Source organism: Lepus europaeus, chromosome 1 (assembly GCF_033115175.1).
Source record: "Lepus europaeus isolate LE1 chromosome 1, mLepTim1.pri, whole genome shotgun sequence".
NCBI classification, from domain to species: Eukaryota; Metazoa; Chordata; class Mammalia; order Lagomorpha; family Leporidae; genus Lepus; species Lepus europaeus.
In genome coordinates, this window is record NC_084827.1 from 102688411 (window position 1) to 102703385 (window position 14975).

General features: G+C 43.7%; 1 protein-coding gene across 5 annotated transcripts in view; it reads right to left on the reverse strand.

Annotated features, from left to right (window-relative positions):
• RBMS1 (RNA binding motif single stranded interacting protein 1) overlaps positions 1 to 3797 on the reverse strand; it is a 237981-nt gene extending 234184 nt beyond the window's left edge. Inside the window, exon 1 of one of the 5 annotated variants that reach the window (XM_062187272.1) lies at positions 3568 to 3797. In XM_062187272.1, coding sequence (XP_062043256.1) covers positions 3568 to 3642 — 75 coding nt within the window. In that variant the 5' untranslated portion in view covers positions 3643 to 3797. The remainder of the gene's footprint in view (positions 1 to 3567) is intronic. The other 4 variants (XM_062187264.1, XM_062187255.1, XM_062187277.1 and 1 more) reach the window with 4 other exon arrangements.
• Positions 3798 to 14975: the final 11178 nt, after the last annotated feature.

Genomic DNA, 14975 nt, shown 5'->3' on the forward strand with positions numbered 1-14975 from the left:
TAATTTTTGTTCTAGAAATAAAGGTTTCTTTAATATAGACACAATACTGCTATATGCAGAAAAACTTAAAAGCTTTTTATGTGTTTTATAGAAACATATTTTAGAAATACATGAATAAAGATTACAAATGTGTCAAAGTGCTTTCAGTTGGTACAAAATATCCAGCTACCTAATTATTTCTTCAAAAGAAATAGAACAAGTATTTCAATTCCCACAAACATTTGCAAACATACATTAGCAATAATGAATGTTATACTATCATTGACATAAACCAAGATCCAGGGGTTGCCTTTACAATAAATGAAATTACTACAGCCATTGCTTGAAAATGTGTACATACAAATCTTTAAGTTAAAATGTTAGAATGGCAGAATTTAAATTTAATTTTCATAATATAACACAAGTCATTTTAAAACCCAGAAAATCCTTTAAACAATATGTGTTTATGTTTACAAAGATACATCAAACTACATTTCAGAATAAATATGTTAGGTCACAAAGAGAATTTGCTGCGATAAGATTATCGTGACTGGAAAATTAAAAGAAAAAAAATCTCAGCAGTGTGTAAAAGCAGGTTACTTGAAATCTACACGAAGGTATTCTGAAAATTACATAATCTCCTACATTGCCACCCAAGCCCTAGCCTTTCAAAGCACCCTCAAGTTTACTCTATGTTGAATGCAGATGCAGTACTTTGGTGAACAGTGTTTTCCTTCTAAGCACAAAGCATACCAAGACGGTCATTTGTTCTAAAATAGACCCACCGATGTTATTTTTTGTTGTTGCTAAGAAAATGCAGAAGTAGCTAACATTTGGCAGAGGGAGGGGAATTACAAAGTAAATTAGCTAAAAAATACTCTGCCGGGATCATCTGCAGAAGAAGAATGGTTTGGCATATGTAACTTTTTAAAGAATGGGAACAAAAGTCATTTTCAAGTGCCCTTATTTGGTATCATCCATTCCTTCCGATGAAAAGAAATCGTATCCATTTATTTCTTCTTGATTCAATAAAATTGCATGTATCTCTTGATCACAAGTTTAATACCACTTTTAAACAACCATGCCATTCCTAGGTTTTTGATAGAGCTACTAGACAAAAGTTTCAAAACAACTCAGGCTAGCAAACACATCCCTGTACTTTAAACAGAGTGACGTTTTCTAGCCCACACTTCAGGAAGGTTAAAACGCACAAGCAAGCATCATCTGGCAGATTCTAAGAAGTCTATAAACTCTTTAGGTCGATTAGGCAATGCTTGTTTTTAAATTAACTACAAATCAAACAAAGCCTATCTTTTTAAACTACATATTACATTGTTACTAACAGATATGAGAGAGAGAGGAGAGAGAGAGAGAGAGAGAGAGAGGAAAAGAAAAAGTCTACATGTTCCAAACCCTGCTTACCTAAAATCTGCATCTAATCACTTCTCAGTTTTAGGTGATATCCCTTACTGAGATAATCAAGATACTTTTACCATCGGGAATTGAGATTTCATTACCAAACTTTAATACGATGCTATATAGGTCAAGTGAGTATATGTACCTTTCTTTGGAAACAAAGAGACCCAGAGTATTAGGATTTCAGATTTCATAGTAGAAACAGCAAAATACGTTTTGAGAATGGCATTTACTGTAACACAAATCAATATTAAATGCTTTATGCAGGAAGCACACTTTCAGAAAATGGGCCCTAAAGCTTTCTGGGATCCGACCCTAATTACCAGAGAAGGCTCTTGCCGTTTGTCTCTCTCTTCAATTATTTACAGGGCAAAAAAAGCCAAATGGCATTGCATTAGCTATATTAAATGTTAGGTACTTGGTTTCTAACTTACTAATGGCACATAAAAATTACCAAGGTAAATGTGCCTGTAGAAACACAGCTTTTATTTTCTTCTTCACCTGAGTGTATATATTTATTATTCATATAGTTAAGTGTTGAATAGGTTGTCTTTCAGGCACCCAATGCTGCATAATTTAAACAAGTGCATTAAATATATAAGACATCTAAAAGGTAGGGCATTGATTATGCCACAAAATTTCTTTGAACAGTTACAATGGAGCACCCCCCAAAATCGAGCATCTCCCAAGTTCCTGAAAACAAACCCGTCAGAACCACACAGAAATGAACAGATGGGTTTCCTTGCTGGTACCCTCCTGCAGCTTTCTGGTGACTCAAAGTAAAACAAGAAGTGAGGAGGGGGTGATGTGGGGAGTGAGAAAGAGACCCTGGAGTGCTTGGACATTCCTGGCCTTGACAAGTGTCCTTTTTGCAGGGCCAAATACAGGTCTGTGTTGCAGGTACATGCAACACGGACCACACACATTGTAAGAGACTTTCTTACAGTTCAAGGCTGAAACTGAGATTCTTTGAGCCAGGCCAGTGATGCCCAGTGTGCCAGCCAGCCGGTCATGGTTACCATCTCTCTCGAAGGAAGTTCAGGCACAGCATCCATACCTGGTCGTTTTCTGAGCTAGAAGGGCAGGCGGAGCTGTGCTAGATGTTAAAGGCTTAAGGAGCTTGCTGCATCCAACTTCCGCCCTTCCAAACCGTGGCAGAAGCTTTTAAAGCAGAAATCGTCACTCTTCACGTACCCAACTTTGTTCCTCTTCTCCTCCTTCTTTTGTTAATGAGTTCAGAAGGCATCACATTCTTACAGTGAATATGAGATAGGCCCTCTAAACAAAGTAGCCAGGGCCCCCCACAAGCCGGTCGCAATTGGCAGGGCTATATGTCATCAGCTGCTGGAACCCAAGAGTGCATGCAGGCCACTTTTGAGAAAACACCACTGGAAATCGATCGGTGGTAAAACACATGAGGTGTTTTTTTTTTCTTCCTGTTTTAACTAAATACAAACTCACTTCTTTCTCTGCGCTGAAATCTGCCCATTATTCCCCCTTTGCAAAAAATTTTTAAAAAGCCACAGAAAAGATCCAAAGGGACATCAATGAACACTGAGTGAACTTTGGCCACTTTTCTACCCAAAACACCAGCGTAAAAGTAGAAATCAGTAACCAGGTGAAGTGCCACACCGCACAAAGATCAGAGGCGAGGGGCGGGCGCGCAGGGCCGGAGGCGGGCAGGAAAACGTCCCGGCCCCCCACCCCCACCCCGCCCTGCAGCCCGGGTCGACGCGCGCGCGCGAGGTAGAGGGGCGTCCCTGGGGGCGGGAGGCCCCGCGCCGCTCCCGGGGAAGAGAAGAGTTACTGCTCAGTGGGCGAGGCCCTGGAGAGGGGGTCCGGGCGCCGCGGGCCCCAGGCGTCGGCCGCCGGCCGGGGAGCACCGGGCGCAGGGCGCCGCTCGGCCCCTCGACCCTCGTCGCCTCCTCCCGGGCCAGGAAGGGGCTGGCGGCTCTTTCCTGTCTGGTCTCTCCCCCCGCGGCTTTCTGTAACCCGATCCCCGCAATCGGCGCCCCGGGAAGCCGCCGCCCAGCGCAGCGCGGCTCTGCCCAGGCCAGCGCTATAGTTAGCAACCTTCCATCAACTCCGCCCGGGGCGGCGGGGGGCGCCGCGCGCCTCTCCCGGGCCGACCCCGCGCGCGCCCCCGCCGCCCCTCGGCCGGCGCCCCCTTACCTTAGCTTGCAGATACTGGGGGTAGTAGTAGGTGGCGTACTGAGGGTACATCTGCTGTTTCCACACTTTGCCCATGAAGCTGGAAGGAAGCCTGCCGTGCAGGGTCGCGGACACTTTGGGGTTTCCAAGTCTCGATCGCTCCTGCCTCTCCCTTTCCGGCGGCGGCGGCGGCGGCGGCTGCCTCGGCGGCGGCTGCTGCTGCTGCCGCTGCTCCACCTCCCAGCCGGGACCAGACGTCCTCCGCCTCCTCCTCCTCCTCCTCCTCCCTCTCCTCCTCCTCCTCCTCCTCCTCCTCCTCCTCCCGAGCAGAGAGAAAGACACTGCAGCGCGCAGAGGGCACCCCGGACAGGGCGCTCCCAAGGAGTTTCCTCCCGGTGCCCGACTGCGCCGGGGCTGCCAAGGGCTGGCGCGCGGGCCGCGCTCCGCTCGGCGAGCAGGCGGCGCGGGGCGGGGAGGGGATCAATACAAGTGGAAAGTGCTGCTGCGGCTGCGGCGGCGGCGGCGGCGGCGGCTGCGCTCGGTGCCAGGCGGCATCTGGGGTGGGTGCGCCCGACTGGAGCAGGGAGAGGGGCTGGCGGGCCGCGGCCGTGGGGGAAGGGCGGGCGGGGGCGGGGCCTGCGCGCCGCGGAGCCCGGGACCCGCTGGAGGTGAGGGCAGAGTTGGGAGCGCCGCTCACCTCCCCGGCTCGCTGGGCTAGGACGGCGGGAGCCCTGCGAGCCCAGACCGCTTTGTGTCGGCGTGGGGGCGGGGGTGGAGAGGGCACCTCTTCTGCTCTCCGGAGTTCTTGGCTTCGTAGGGGGGAGGGGAGGTACGGGAAAGAGGAAATCTGATTAATCTCTCACTGCCCTCCCCACCCCGCACACCCCGCGGACTGATGCTTTTTTCTTTTTTCCCCCAAAAGGGAAGGAACATGATTTAGTGCCCAGCACAAAGCTGGAGTGGGGACGCGCGGGTTCTGTGTCACCCCCACCCCAGACCACTACACTAATTTTCTAGGTGACCTTGGGAGGGTGAGTGTCCTTCCGTTTGGTTTTCCCGGTAGTGAGAGGTGAAATCATGCCCCTGCACCAGGGGGAGGCAATGCTCACAGGCGCGCGGGTGCGCGCGCGCGCGAGCGCACACACACACACACACACACGCCTCATAACAAACAGACGGCTCCTTCCAAGGGGAACACACACACACACACACACACAAACGCGCGCGCGCCTCACAACAAACAGACGGCTCCTTCCAAGGGGAGGGATGCCGCAAAGAGACAGGATGTGATTAGAGGACACAATATAGACATCAGCTCTTTGCCTCTTTCAAATGCTGCCAGACAGTCTGTCAACTCCCACTCAGGAGCGAGGAAACTCCCTGAGTTTGGAATATTTTAAGGCCATTTTGAAAGTCACGCCGGCATATTGTTGCAGCGTGCTTCGGTGACATATGAAATCAATCTCCCTCTGCCTCTCTCCATCTCCTAATTGTCACCGCTCTAGACAGCCCCAGACGAACGGTGGTTCGGCTCACAACATAACTGGATATAATGTAATGGAGTAATTGGTCCCCAAAGCAGCCTGCAGAACGATACTAAAATAGGACAGGTATGAAAGAAAGCATTCTCAAACTGATGGCCTTGCACATTTAATAAAGTGCAGCGAAAAACTCATTTGTTATCAAGTAGATCTTCATTATTTTGTTTTGTCATATTGGTTTTCAGAATCTTAACAGCACAGGGAAAATCAAACTGAACTAGAATGCCTGACTTTGTTCAACATTTACATTTTTGTAGGATAACATTTCAAAGCAGGTTTCATAAGATGCTTAGGATAATGAAGAAATAAATAATGTGGATTGAACCCCATGTAATCCTGATATTTAGATGCATTTCTAAGTCTTACGTGTTTGACAAAAGCAAAATAAATGTAGTTTGTGTGAGAGCATTTTGGATATGCCAGAAAAGAAATCGAGCCCCTCCACATTTACCCATGTGAAATCCTATAAGGAAATGAATATTTACTAAGCTCCTAGTATGCCATGAGCACTGTCAAGGTTAATGCCAGCCTCGAGTCGGTTGGGGGTGTCTCCCTGTCTAGCGAGGGGAGCTTAAGAAATCTCCTATATTGTTCCAATATAAGCTCCGTCAGTGTTTTAAACCAGAGAACTGCCACACGCTGACGTGTGTTTTAGGAACCTAGGTGAGCGAGAAACGATGACTCGGAGGCGTGACTGAAGGAAGAGAACTAAGCTGAGAACAATCTCAGAAGTTCTAGATTTGAAGTGATAAGGGAAATTACCAAAATTAGACTGTTCTACTTACTGGTTTTTTAATGATGATGAAAATTCAGGCTGCTTTAGACAGCCCCAAAGCAGACCCACGCCTACACCTATACAAATGTCTGATGTATGGCTGAGTCGGTAATACAGAGCAGTGGGGAAAAGAATGAAATTTTCAATAAATGATTCTAGGTCAATTGTGTGTCCATATGGAGGAAATGAAATTGGAGCTCTGCCTGACAAGTAACAAAGGTGGAGGGAGAGTTTAGGTGGATTAAAGACCTAGATGGAGATGGGAAGCCAAACTATAAAGCTGTGAGAACACAATACAGGGGAATAGCTTTTTTGACCTTGAGGCAGGGAAAGATGTCTTCAATGGGGTGAATAAAACTGCAAGATTGCTAACTCTGACTATATTGAAATTAATAATGTTGGTTCATCGACACAGTATATAAAGACAGTGAACAAACGTGTCACAAAATAGTTACTTGTAAGACAATATAACTGCAAAAAGTCCATTTATGAGATATATAAAGAACACCTGAGAATCAATGACAAGAAACAGCTTTTGAGAATATGAGCAAAAGAATGTGTACTTTCACAGAGCAAACACAAGTGCCCAGAAAAATGTATGACATGATGCTAACATTATTAGTAATAAAGGGAAAAATTAAAATAATAAAATTTCACACTCACCACCAGACTAACAAAATTGAAGAACTCTGAAAATAATTGGAGTGGGGGAAAAATCGTGGGCTGGTGCTGTGGCATAGCAAGTTAAGCTGCCATCTACAGTGCTGGCATCCCACATGGGTATAGGTTCAAGTCTCAGCTGCTTCATTTCCGATCTTTCTCCCTGCCAATGTGCCTGGGAAAGCAGTGGAAGATGGCCCAAGTGCTTGCACCTCTACACCTGCGTGAGAGACTTGAAAGAAACCCCTGGCTCTTGGCTTTGGCCTGGCCCAGCCCTGGCCTTTGTGGTTATCTGGGAAGTGAACTAGTGGATAGAAGAATGATTTCTAACTCTCTCCCTCCCTCCCTCCTGTGCCTCTGATTTTCAGACAAATAAATCTTTTTAAAAAAGGAAAAATCTGGAAGTGGGAAATTTTTTTTAAAAATGCTTCCTGGAGGATATATAAACTGGTACAACCACCACCTTAGAAAGTATTTTGTTATTATTCAATTTTATTTGCATGTATTCTGAAACACATACCTTAAGGAAATTTTCTATGTGTGAACCATGAGAAATGACCAAGGGTAGTCATAATACATGGCAAACAACTGACTGTCCACCAGCTGTAGGATGGTTAGGAAGGTTGTGGTATAGGCACATAATGGGACACTTCACAACAGCAAACTTTAATAAACTACAGTTAGAAGCATCAACACGGATAATTTCAAAATTGATATTGAACACAGAAGCAAGTCAACAGAATGCATGAAACATGACACCATTTGTATGAAACACAAAAACACTATGTTGGGTACATGAGTGAGTAAAGAATCAATGAAGAAAAACAAGGAAAAAAATAGAATGAGCAACTCCAGGAGGGTGCAGAGGAGACGGACACAGATGCTAACACTCTGGGTGATTTTCTGGGTTGTGAATACTGAAGAATATATTTCAATATTCTCCAAGTGGCTCACAGACTCTTGTGTATTTGGTGCATTTCACATTAAGATATTTGTAAAGTCACCTTTTGATTTTAAACATGATCGTGATCAAACAAACACAAAAGCAGAAAGAATAGAATAAGGACTCTTCCAATTTTAACACTTGGCTTCCACCCTTATTAGTATTCTCTCATTCTTGCTTCACACATGCAAACATGCACACATGTACTTACTTACATTTCCCTGGCATATTTTAAGGCAAATCCAAACATCATATTATTTTACCAGTAACTATTGTAGTATCTACCTCCAACATATGAAAACTTTTTCAAATACCACTAACATACCTAACAAATGTAACAATTTATTAGCATCAGCTAATAACCATTTATTGTTCACTTTATTCTCATTGTCTAAAAATTTCTTTTTATGGTTTATTTCAGTCAGGATGAAACAATTTCCACATATTAAATTCAGTTGATTTGCCCTGCCCCATGAGCCTCTTTAATGTATAAAAGTTCAGTCCCACTCGCCTTTAAAGTTGATATTTATTTGTTAAAGGATTCGGGTTGTTTGTCCTATCAAATGTCCCACATGGGTGATTAGAACTTATGGTGTCATTCATGGCTGGCGCCGCGGCTCAGTAGGCTAATCCTCCGCCTTGCGGCGCTGGCACACCGGGTTCTAGTCCCGGTTAGGGCGCCGGATTCTGTCTCGGTTGCCCCTCTTCCAGCACAGCTCTCTGCTGTGGCCCGGGAGTGCAGTGGAGGATGGCCCAAGTGCTTGGGCCCTGCACCCTCATGGGAGACCAGGAGAAGCACCTGGCTCCTGCCATCGGATCAGCGCGGTGCGCCGGACGCAGCGCACCAGCTGCGGCGGCCATTGGAGGGTGAACCAACGGCAAAGGAAGACCTTTCTGTCTCTCTCTCTCTGTCCACTCTGCCTGTCAAAAAAAAAAAAAAAAACTTATGGTGTCATTCAAAGAGATGATCAGTTCTAGAAAATTGATTGGGGGCAGGTTCACATTTTTAGCACAGAGTACTTCCTGAGTGGTACTGAACACACATGGGAGATGTGACGTGTATGACATCAGGAGACATGTAATATCCAGTTGTCTCTCTTTTAGTGATGTCAAGGCTGATCAGAAGTTCAAATATTATCAGTCTGAATTATCCATTTTAAAGTTCCCCATCAACCATTCACAAGCTGTTTTTTAACATTCATGAGTGTTATTTTAATCCATTATGTTGTTAGGAATTCTAAAACTGTGATTTTTTCCCCCAATTTTTTAAAAAATATTTATTTATTTATTGGAAAGGTAGAGTTACAGAGAGGCAGAGGCAAAGAGAGAGAGAGAGGTCTTCCATCTGCTGCTTCACTCCCCAAATGGCTGCAATGGCCAGAGCTGGGCCGATCCATAGCCAGGAGCCAGGAGGTTCTTCCAGGTCTGCCATGTGGGTCTAAGGGCCCAAGGACTTGGGCCACCTTCCACTGCTTTCCCAAGGCCATAGTAGAGAGCTGGATTGGAAGAGAAGCAGCCGGGACTTGAATTGGCACCCATATGGAATGCCAGCACTGCCTGCGGCAGCTGTACCAATTACACCACAGTGCAGGCCCCCTTTTCCCAATTTAATCATTTCTTCTGCACTTAGTTGTAAATTATCTATGGTAAAGAACCTTCTTTAAGTATTTGGTCAAGTTGAAATAAAGTTATCACAGGAAACAAACAGGATGATTTCCCCTCATTTACCAATTTTCTGAAAATGAGTTAGTGCTATAATAAGTTCTAAAGCTGACTAATTTTATGTGAAATTTTGAACTCATGGATTTTAATACTTTTCAATGGCTTCTGTCCAATGCAGATAACATTCTTGTTGATGATCAAATTGTCCTATCTGTGGCCAATGGGAGCCCTTCCAGTCACTTTCTGTGTCTTTTCTACCAGATCCTAATAGTTTTTGATAGCTATTTTTTGTTGTTTAGTCCAGTAATATGTTCCAGGTTCTGACATAACTTGACCCATACTTGAATTAGCCATTCATTTAAGAAACCCAGGTCAGTTTTTAGAAAAATAACAAATTCCTTCAAATGTGTCCTATATAGTTGCTACCCTGGAGGAAAAGAGTTCATGAAAGATTCCTAATGAAAAAAGTGTGCTGGCCAGCACCGTGGCTCACCTGGCTAATCCTCTGCCTGTGGCACCAGTACCCGAGTTCTAGTCCCAGTTGAAGCACCGAATTCTGTCCCGGTTGCTCCTCTTCCAGTCCAGCTCTCTGCTGTGGCCCTGGAGGGCAGTGGAGGATGGCCCAATTGCTTGGGCCCTGCACCTGCATGGGAGACCAGGAGGAAGCACCTGGCTCCTGGCTTCAGATCGGCACAGCGCGCCGGCCATAGCAACCATTTGGGGGGTGAACCAACAGAAGGAAGACCTTTCTCTCTGTCTCTCTCTCTCTCTCTCTCACTGTCTAACTCTGCTTGTCAAAAAAAAAAAATAAGAAAGAAAAGAAAAGTGTGCCAAGATGACCCATAGGAGAGCATGAGCTGTTGAAAGACTTCAAGGGGTACAATTATATATTCATATCTTCGCCAAGACTGAAGAAGCATCCCCTGTGTCCAGAATGTTGGAGTACAGCAGACTTAGTGCCTGCCTTCATGGAGCCCATGATCTCACGAGGGAGTCAGAGATGAAGACAATGACAAATCATGATAAACTCTATGAAGAAATGAACAGGATATTGGGAGGAGAGTAACTTCGTGGGAGTAAGATTAGGAAGTTTAAGTAGACTTATCAGGGCAACCTCTGCAAAGAGCTGTGATGGATAGCAATGGGTCAGCCGTGAAAACCTTGTATGGGGTAAAAGTGAAGAGTTGTATTCCTGCAGAAGAACTTGAGACACAACTATTCCCAACCAAGATCTCCAATCTGATTTATCTTATAACCAAGGTAAACATTTTTTATTATATTTAATCAGAAGTGGACCAAACAAATTAGTTTTGATTAGTGCCTTTGTTCTTTTGCCATCTGCCTGGGAGTACTGAAATAACTGGAGGATAAAATTAGACATTTTTGCTACAAAGAGTCTCTATTCTAGGGAATCAGCGAATTCAAAATAGGATTTAGGCTCATGAGAAAGACCTCATGCAGCAATCAGAGAATGACTAATTGGTGAGTGGTTTTGCTTCCATATTGGGTAACTAGGTGATATGTGCAATAACATTTACTGAACACTTGAACTGACAGGCAACATAGTTTTCTTCAAGGGGAAAGTGTGTCTGGCATATATGTTGGAGTATTATTAAGCAAACAAGAATATAGATAAAAGGACATTAGGCTTTTTGTCTATGATGAGTTTTTATCAAAAAAGTGGATGTTTCAGGAAACATGATGTTTTGCATGATGTTTCTCAGATATCTATCCTTGAACTATTTTATGGAGCCCTAAATTAAGAAGCTAAGAACTTATTATATATCATCCAAAGGAAGCATATTTTCTTAACGGATAGCAATATATTTTTAATCAAAATGAATCAAAATTTTTAAATTCTCAGAATGTGTCGCATATCCTCACCACAATTTGAGAAGCGCCGTTTAGTGCATACTTGTCACCATGACTTAAAACTACCTTTCCATCCAGACCCCTCCTGCTTTCCCAAATTTATTTCCTTTCACCATGTTACTCTTGGCTTGTAATTCTTCCCTCTTTTCCATGCCCAATCTTCCCAAACCTCATCATAACCTTGTACAAGTGCAGCCATCTTTGACTTTTACTGATGCATCTGCCTGGAGCACCTTTTACCTGTCTTCACCTGACTCACTGTTACTATTTCCCTAAAACTCAGCTCCGTCTAGATTTCTTTTAGCCACCAGACTGGGTTGAGTGACCCTCCCATGATACCCAATCTGAATCTCTCTCCAAACATCAAATATCCAGTTAATGTGCACATTCATTGAAGTGACTTGGAGAAGTGTCAGGAACAAGCATCCTCCATAATTTGTGGTAGGAGATGGTTTTCTTAAGTCCTTAACAGTCCCTTCCAATTCAGAAATCCAGCGATTTTGTGATTTTTCAAGAGTGGCTGTACAACAGTTAGCCATTCATTCCCTCCTGGTTTTGTTTGTTTTAGAAAACTAATTGAATGCATATCTCTCTCCCAGCATGTATAAACATTAGAAAAGCATTCCTGGAAAAAGTGGAGAGGACACAAATTTGAGATGAATTACAATTTTTGGATACATTTCTTTCTGAGGGCTAAAGTGGGCACGTTGAGGAACACAGCTACAATGGATATTTAATTTGATGATGGTGGATTACTGTGTCCTAAATTAGCAAGCAATGCATGCAGTTGTTCACTGTGAGCATAGGCAGGAAATAAGGATTCAGTTAGCCATCCAGGACATACGTTCCCCCAGTCAGCTCTGCTTACAGCAGGTCATCCATAATTAGAGTCATAATTAGGGTCACTATACCCAGATGACCATCTCCATCACAAGATGATGGAATCATGTTGACACTAATTAATTCACCCAGTAAGCATTTAGTAAGCACCATCAGTTTGCAAGGGACTATTTCTCAGTTAGATGATTTGAAGGCTGTAACTGATCCTGTAGGTGTGTTTGTATAACAAGTTGCTGATAAGTATCATTATAACCTTTGATGATATCAAAGCCCAAAATAATTAAAAATTGGGGGAGAGTTAAGTAAATCAGTTCAATAGGCAGAGGAGGGAAAAATGTCTCACTTCACTATTTTCTTTCTTGTAGGCTACCAGTCCTCAGGCTGCTTTTGTTAGCTGACACCTACACCCTGCTGAATGTTTAACTTGCTGTTCTGAGCTCTACTTGTCTACACAAACCTGCCAGAGATAAAAGTGTACTTGAAAAGATTCACAGCAGTTTAGACACTGTGGAAGGAAAAATTTGTGAACTTGAACATTAGCAAAGTAAGCTACACAAAGTGAAAGATAAATGTAGATCACTAAACTTTGTGAATGTTGTGAGTAGAAATTAGAAATTTATAGAATAATATGGAAAAGCCCAAGTAAAAATTGCTATAGTATGTGAGTTACAGAGGTATAGCTTTTGTGCTGTAGTTTCTTTAATTTGTTTATTTTTTATTTCATAAATGTGAATTTACAAAGTGCAACTTTTGTATTGTTGTGGCTTCCCCCCCAACCTCCCTCCATCCCGTGGCCCTCCCCTCTCCCTCTCCCATCCAGCCCTTTATCGAGTTTCATTTTCAATTACCTTCATACACTGAAGATCAACTTAGTATATACTAAGCAAGGATTTCAACAGGCTGCATTCACACAACCGCACAAGGTATAGGGTACTGTTCGACTAGTAATGTTTTTACGTTTCATAGTAAAACACATTAAGGACAGAGTACTCATTCCATTATTTAGTACCTGCCTATGGGGCAGCCTAATACTGTGTTAAGCAAGTGGGGACTAAAGACAAAATGAATATGATTCCTGTCCTTGAGTGAGTCTAGGCTTAATAGATAAAGCAGACATGAAATCATCTAATTGCTATCGACTGTAATGGGCTGGATGAGGAGGAAGCACTGGTGAAGCTTCTCTGTGGAGAAACATTTTCAACTGCAGTTTGTGAAAACAAAATAAATTCACCATGTAAATAGGTATACAATTGTAACAGAGTAGGAGTAGAACTGGAGGAGAGTTGGAGAATTACAAGAGAAAAGAGTAGTGTGTACAAGAGTTATATCTTGTAAGAGTATAGCTGGATGGGGCTGGCGCTGTGGTGCAGCGAGTTAAGGCAGAAGCGCCAGCAACCAGTATTGGCACTGGTTCAAGTCCAGGCGGCTCTATTTCCAATCCTGCTCCTTGCTAATGCACCGGGGAAATCAGCGGAAGATGGCCCCAGTCCCTGGGCCCTTGAACCCACATGAGAGATCCAGAAAAAGCTCCTGGCTCCTGGCTTCAGCCTGGGCTGTTGCAGAGATCTGGGGAGTGAACCTGTGGATGGAAGATCTCTGCGTGTCTCTCCTTCTTTCTCTGTAATTCTTTCAAATAAATAAATAAATAAATAAAATTTTTTTTAAATAGTATAGGGAATATAGCTGGAGAATCACAAGCCATTCAGTATTGCTTACAAATCCAAGTACATGCTGTTATGGTCTGAATGTCCCCCAAAATTTATATTGAACTAAATCCTTACTGTGGTATGAAGAGCCCTCATGAGTGGATTAATGCCTTTAAAAAGGGAAGGAGGGAGCCAGCGCCGTGGCTCACTTAAACCTCCGCCTTGCAGCACTGGCATCCCATATGGGCGCCGGGTTCTAGTTCCAGTTGCTCTTCTTCCAGTCCAGTTCTCTGCTGTGGCCATGGGAGTGCAGTGGACGATCAAGTGTTTGGGCCCTGCACCCACATGGGAGACCAGGAAGAAGCACCTGGCTCCTGGCTTCAGATCAGTGTAGCTCTCGCCGTATCGGCCATTTGGGGGGTGAACCAATGGAAGGAAGACCTTTCTCTCTGTCTCTCTCTTTCTCACTGTCTAACTCTATCTGTCAAATAAATTTTAAAAAATGCAAAAAAAAAAAAAAAAGAATGGAGGGAACCAGGTCCTTTTTGTCTTTCTGGTTTTTTTTTTTTTTTTTTTTTTTTTTTTTTGGTCATGTGAGAACAAAACAAGGTCCTCACCAGACACTGAATGGCAACACCTTGGTCCTGGTCATCCCAGCCTCCGGGCTTTGAGGAAGAAATTTCTATTGCTTGTGAATTGTCCACCTTGTTGTACTTTGTTATAGCAGCACAAACAGACTATGATATTTGCAGAGATGAGTAAGATTGGGGTTGAAAAAGAATTAAGGAAGGGCCATATCCCTAGAACTTTATTAGAATACCATTGTGCATTAAGTGAACTTTTTAAATATTTCAAGCACCAAGAAGACAAAGAACGCTGTATGTTACCTGGGCTTGATTCTGTAGGTACAGAAGGTTTGGAGGGTTTTATGAATCTGAGATGCAAACTAAGTAATGAGATCAGATTTATGTTCAGAAAAAATTTGGTTCTTATTGATGGTGTAGACAAATTCCACGGGAATGGCGAGAAATCGAATGACAAAGTCCAGTTATTCCTGGGAAGAAGTGACAATGGCTTAAACTAGACAGTGGCTTAAACTAGCAGCAGAAGTGATCCCCGCTAGGTGCAGGCGGAAAGGGAGTGCGCTGTCTGGAGGATTTCAAAGCTAAATGAAAGCCTGCTTTGTGTTACCTTTGTGAACCCTATTGATCCCCGAACAATGTTAGCAATAGAACACACACCTCTGAAAAACTTTGCTTCTCTAACTTCCAAACACTTGCCATGGTTATTCTTGAGTTTTAATGCTTGCCTGAGTTAGCTGTAGCTGCACAGTTTGCCAGCTTAACTAACAAACATTCATGATTTTACATGGTTTCTCAGAGCCAGGAATTCGGAAGTGGCTTAACTGGGTGGATCCACCTCAATGCCTCTCATGAGAGGAAGCTGTCATCTGGGGCAATAGTCACCAAATGTTTGACTGGGGCTGGAGG